Source organism: Blastocystis sp. subtype 4 (genome assembly GCF_000743755.1).
Source record: "Blastocystis sp. subtype 4 strain WR1 chromosome Unknown seqid_0434, whole genome shotgun sequence".
Taxonomy (NCBI): domain Eukaryota; class Bigyra; order Opalinata; family Blastocystidae; genus Blastocystis; species Blastocystis sp. subtype 4.
Window position 1 is genome coordinate 1 of NW_014569113.1, and position 6,221 is coordinate 6,221.

At 38.4% G+C, this 6,221-nt stretch overlaps 3 protein-coding genes across 3 annotated transcripts; all 3 read right to left on the bottom strand.

The window, feature by feature from the left end:
- Positions 1-365: 365 nt before the first annotated feature.
- Positions 366-620, bottom strand: JH06_4763 (hypothetical protein; the record flags this gene model as incomplete). Its single annotated transcript, XM_014669692.1, has 2 exons — positions 366-540; positions 571-620. 2 exons carry the CDS (start codon positions 618-620, stop codon positions 366-368), a joined length of 225 nt encoding a protein of 74 aa, XP_014525178.1.
- Positions 621-1,160: 540 nt separating this feature from the next.
- JH06_4764 (hypothetical protein) lies at positions 1,161-2,680 on the bottom strand (the record flags this gene model as incomplete). Its single annotated transcript, XM_014669693.1, has 5 exons — positions 1,161-1,395; positions 1,428-1,475; positions 1,506-1,557; positions 1,589-1,714; positions 1,744-2,680. 5 exons carry the CDS (start codon positions 2,678-2,680, stop codon positions 1,161-1,163), a joined length of 1,398 nt encoding a protein of 465 aa, XP_014525179.1.
- A 686-nt stretch (positions 2,681-3,366) lies between these two features.
- Positions 3,367-4,754, bottom strand: JH06_4765 (inner membrane magnesium transporter MRS2; the record flags this gene model as incomplete). The annotated part of the gene is made up of 9 exons (XM_014669694.1): positions 3,367-3,431; positions 3,462-3,612; positions 3,643-3,772; positions 3,799-3,848; positions 3,874-4,038; positions 4,070-4,195; positions 4,224-4,307; positions 4,338-4,547; positions 4,578-4,754. 9 exons carry the CDS (start codon positions 4,752-4,754, stop codon positions 3,367-3,369), a joined length of 1,158 nt encoding a protein of 385 aa, XP_014525180.1.
- Positions 4,755-6,221: the final 1,467 nt, after the last annotated feature.

Sequence of the window (6,221 nt, forward strand, 5' to 3'; positions counted from 1 at the left end):
CTCTTATAGAGCCTTGGGAACATGTGATCTATATGGCAGTAGGTGGTTGTTCTTTTTACTATGGAAAGAAGTTCATTGTATTTGAATTGCTTTGACAGGATAATGGTGTAGGATAAGGAAACAAACTCACTTCGGGACATGATGAAGGATCTGGATAGAGAGAACATTTATGGAGAGAAGAGTGAATAGTCTTTTACTTATTGTTTTATTTGCAAATACGAGGCTTTTTTATGTTGATGATATCCATTTTTCATTATCCCTTAATTTCTGTATTAATGTACTATGATGTATGATTATCTATAAGAAATAAGGCAAAAGACACAATGATTCAGTTGAACATTAATTATGTTCTGCTGACACACGAATTACATCCTAGGAAACGAATAAATGATTCTTTGTGTTGAATAGCAAATACCCGTCACATTCGTGGAATCCTTATAGATACGATCCAACTTAGCCATATATTCGTAGCATGCAAGTTGCATGAGCGGCTTCTTGCCGTCATGAATTGAGTTGATGTACCGACTTCGGAGTTTTGAACTAAGTATTAATAACTACAGACTATCATACTCATGATGAGCAATATCCATGGCAAATGACTGAGTCAGAATATAGAACATATATCCTAGAAGTGATTTAAACATCACGACTGATACCCTGATTCCGAAGGTTATCGATATACTGGACTTTGTTACATCCATAGTCAACAAAACGCTCATCAAACAATGGAGTAGATGGTAAGTAACGGAGCATCACATAAGGTTCCTGGAAACGATTCTGGAAGCACCGTAGTCTAGCAACATGCAATTGAGAAGGAACAAGTTTCCATTCATTTCGAATGTACATCTGGAAGTGAAAGAGTGAAGGTTTAATTACATGTGTTTGAGTATTCTTCTTCCTTGTAAAACACATATTCTTATTCAAACACCTTACTAATTGTGTTTTGTTTGTTGGAAAAGCCTTTTCACTTCTATTTATCAGTTGATAGTACTGCATCTACTCCAATGCACATGAGAGGATTGTAGTGCATCTCTCAAGAATAGGTTCTTTGGCCAAGAAAAACGCAGGTACAATAATAGCCGCACTGGCCTGATCCCGGAGTTTCAGAGGAAGCATATGGATTTCTTTGTATAGTGTGGCTACAGTATGATAAGAAAGAGTTAAGAATTACGAGCTGGCCACATATCCATATCCATAACCAAGAAGTGGGTAGTAACCACATTCACAATAGCAATGTTCCTCAATTTGTTAACAGGATATACACCCTTCGGATCTCGACTTCGACGCGAAATATAGAGAATGATTCGTACACGATCAGGGAGTTTCATTGACTTAATCAATTTAACAGTACTTAAGATTTCCCTTTTGTGTGTAAATACAGCGATGTTATAGTTTCTAAATATGAAAGGAATAATAATTAAACATACCCTTGCCATCGCTTTAACAAATATGGAATGAATTCCAATCTGTCTACTCTACATCTGAGATTCGTTTTTCATTCCTACGTAGATGTTGCAACAATAGTGACACTAAATAAAGCAGAATCGGGGTATACAACTACTACTCAATCATGGATACTACGACATACACGGATAATGTGCAGTATAAGGGTATTCTTGACTGCCAACAAAGAGTCGACATCCAGCACATTCAGCTAAGTTTTCTGGATTCTGGTTGAAAACTCTAAACATGTCCTTAGCAGCACGTTCCATCTCTAGGATCAATTCATTCTACTATCCTAACCTTCTGCATTCGTCCAAATCTTTGTGCTTGGTATCTGAGGAATAACACCTTGCTTTGAAGAAGGATTGGATTGTTTTTGTGTTGTTTTAACCTTTTGTGTACTCTTTGAGAGTTCCTTCTGGAGTTGACTGAGTTTCTTAGTTGAAGATTGAGAGGCGTCTTCTTTCCTCTCAGTTTTCTTTCTGTAATTTGTATGATCTTTCTTAGGAATAGTCTTAACAGTTCCATAATGTTGCTTCGTAGGTACTACTGATAGTCCTTCTTGAACTGAAGACTTTGGTTTTGAAGACAAGTGGATAAGACTTAATGCGGGGGTTGTTGTTCTTTGTTCCTTTGGTTCCTCACCTTCCTTCTTCGATTCTACACTTTCTTCCTCAGGTTTTTCACTCTCCTCTTCTTCCTCATCGTTCTCCTCTTCTTCCATTGACCCCACAATCTCCTCTTTCACCTCTTTGTCCTTCACTCCTTCGTCCTTCACTTCTTTCTCTGATTCCTCACTCTCCTCCTCTTCCTTCTTTGATTCCACATTCTCATTCACTTCTTCCTTAGCTCTTGTGGAAGAGTCAGGTGGAATGGTTACTTTTTCCTCCTCAATCCCTTCCTCCTCCTCATCTTCTAAACTAGTCTTCTTCTCTACCAAGATCACAGAATGTTCCTTATCCGAATACACTTCATCTTCCTCATTATTATTCACACTCTTCGGATTTTCCTTCTCCAATTGAATTCGACTCTTATCCAATGAACGAGCCAATCGAATTTGTTGCAGGAACTGAGCTATTTCTTGACGCTGTCGTCTCATTGTCTCATCGTCTTGACGGTTATACTTAAGATTGAAGGCCTCTCTGTTCTTAGCATCAATTAGCTCCTCATCGAGAGGAGTTGGAATACTTCTTGAACTATCCGCTTGGAGAGTGGATGAATCATGCTTTGTAGGCATCACTTTAACCTCTTCTCTTTCGGAATTACCCGAATGCGTTGGCTGTGTATCAATCACGCGAACCGAGTTTTTGTTTGTTTTGGATGGTATTGGATATACTAAATAGTTTGGTCTCTGCGTTGGCTTCACCAGGATCGGATGAGATGTTCGAATGAAGTTTAATACCGTAGGAATTATCGTTGAAAATAAGGTAGGAGAGGGACCAGATGTTGGACTCTCTTCTATATTCGTTTGGTCATTACCTTGATCCCCCAAGACATTCATGGAAGGAATCGATGTAGACACAAGACCTACATGTGATTTACTCCAGTCAACTGAACTTGGACTAACATCCAAACTTGGTTCAGAAGAAACACCTTGTTCATTGCCTTGAGTATTATTGTATTCAAACTAATCAATATTCAAAACTCCAACATATTCATACGCTCTGTGGTGACAATGAACTAACTTGTAACTGCCACGTTGAACCTGGATGATTCCAGATTGGATCACTAGTATATCACGGAACATAATAATTTAGGTACAATTTCCCAATATTCGTTCTAATCATGTAGACAAGAACACACGTAGCAACAAATAGAAAAAACAAAAAGCGGTTCATATTAAAAAAGCACAGAAAACTGAACTAACGATATGAGCCGTGTTTGAAAAAAACAATGCCACTCAACAACAAACATCCTTTAAAACTAAGTTGACCGATCACTCACACGATAAATCAGGGATAGAATTGTCACTTTTTCCACCATTCCATCTACGAATGAACACAACACATAATTCGAACTTGAAGATGGAATCAATTGCCGTAACTGTTCCTTCTCAGTACTTGAAAGTTCTCGTTTTAGAATACTGCTGCTGATCTTGAAAAAGTCTGTCATTCGAATACTCTCCTGTTCTGAAGGGAATGTGTTACTCATATAATCCATAAAAATAGTCTATTCATCAATCAGTATCCCAATATCAACATCGAAATTGTCAATCCCTCGAAACAAACTCGATAAGTACTTAGCTGCATTCTCTCTCTTTAATGGACTCCTCCGCATGGTTCGATTACGCAACTGAAAGAACGAATAGAGCATAGCGCAAGAACAAATGCTACATATTACTAAAAACAAGAGAACAAACGCCATTCCAGATATTCCATAAAAGACATACGGAGTTGTTTCCAATCCTGATGTTAAATTCATTCCAAATACACTGGTAAAGAAGGTACCCAGAGCAATCGACACTTCAGCAATACCGAGATTCAGATTGAGATTCAAAATCTTATTTCGATAGTTATCCATTGAAATTGCCGCTAACTCCTGCTTCCCTTCAATGTCTTCTAGATGCATGTCACATTGACGAGCAACATCCGTGTACTATTCTTCATTCAAATACTCCACATATCACTCGTCTATAGTAGTTTTCAAGAAGGAGTTCAACAGAAAGATGCATTTCTTTTGGTGGCAAATGACCCAACCGGTTCTTCTGCGTCAGGAGTAATTCCAACATGTCTTCGTCAGAAGCAATGATATCCTATGTCACAGTTCTATAACGCGTCTACTTGAATGCATTTAGCAATAGCTTCACTGTTGTCTTGTAAGTGACCTAATCGAACTTTCAAAGGATGTATTTCCTGATAGACGTCCTAACTAAAAGACAAAGGAGAGAGGTTTACAAAATTGGTATAATTGTCGGTAGTGTAGAGAAGTTTGTGAGCCATGTGCTGATAAGAGTCCAGCTTATTATATAGATGGTCGCTGTACAGAATCAGAACTCCTTCAAGTGCTTGCAACTCGAATGGAAAGCTACCTCCAAATCGTTTCGATTCAATACGAATATAGTCAGCAATATCTCGAGAGATTTTGGAAATAAAAGGATTGTCAATCTATCTGTCATTTTGAATCTAAACTCGAACATTAAATATGATCATGGATTCATCTGTCACAATACTACGAATGGAATTGAGATTAATAAGAATTGCTTTATCTCGTGCTAGAATACATGGAGTGGACCGATGTGTTCCAGGATGAATAGCCAAAAAGTCTCGACCATGAAGCGAGTATTCAGTCATCAACGATGACATAGAACACATCTTTTGTACAATTTCCCCATTCGAATAAATTCTGTATGTGATCAAGAACTAGAAAAACGACTCATAGGATTTGAAGAGGGAAGAATCATCTTTCATAACCCCTTTCCCTTGGCCCGGTTTTTGAGAAGTATTATTTGCACTTCTCATCAACTATATTCAAGAATGAAGAAAACCCACTCACTCGCATAGCAAAGGATCGCGTTTGAAGTGATTCCAAACTATTAGGATGAAGTAATCGACATGAACTGCATGTAACAGCTCTTTGAATAATACGAAACATCCTATTTTACGAGTTGTCGCGGAAGAAAGGAACTGAAGAATTGGAGTTGATTTCTGGAATTCAGGGTTTACTTATCGTACTGATCATTTTATGACATAAAAAGAGTCAAATAATCGTCTGATTGGTATTCATGAAGTTGGAGGGAAAGAGTGAGATCTACCAGATGGAGGTGTCATTCTTGTTGAAAAAGCTAGATTCGTTGAACGAAGAAGGTAGAGCTATCCAGAAGGAAAAACAGAGAGTTGATGATGAATTGGCTAACACAAAACTTCAGTGTGAATTAACAACACAAGTGAGTTTGCTATCGACATGTAACGCGCTAGGCCATCTTATCACTGAAGAAACGAATCGAAGAGACTCCATTAGAAGACGAAGGTGAGGTGATATCCTTCGAAATTGAAGCAGAGTCGATGTTAATGATATGTGTATGACGAGCAGAAAGAAAAGAGCCGTTATTCAGAATCTTCAGCAGCGAGTTCAGGAGCTGAAACAACAGAAGAAGCAAATGATACAAAGTATCGAAGAAGAGGCGTACAGACTATTGCTTTGTTTTATTAAGTGAGGCAATCCACCACGCAACTGTTGAAGGCAAGACTCAATTAGCCCAATCTCAACTACTCACAAAAGAGCGAATCGAAAAGGAGGAAGTATCACAACAGCAACAGTTGGATCAGCTTAAGCAACAGGTATATGTATCTATGAATCATTATACAGATTTCTCGTCTTCAAGCCGAGGATAATACACTCAATGATACAATTAAGAAAGAGAAAGCGGAGTTACAGAATCTAATCACCCTGATCCAATCCGTTCGACGTTCCATTCAAGGTAGAGTCAGCTGTTATTATATGATATGCAGAATTGGACGAAGAAGTGGACGGAATGTCCCTGAGTATTGCAGACCAAGAAAGCGAAAATGCCGAATTGAAACGATCATTTCAGCCGTCATTCTCTGTTTGTTGACATTTGACTCCAAACATAAATCCAAATGAAGAAACCGAGAATAACGGGGAATCTATCATTTTCGGGTGACTTCAGTGAAGCGCCGGTTTCTGAGTTTCTGGTGTGAGGGATCATAGTTTTTCTTACGTAGAGGATACAATAATGCTTTCCGCTCGTATCGTGAAGTCTTTCGTTCCCCTTGCCAGGTATTGGAAGGAGAAGACGTATTAACAACTAGAAACCAGAT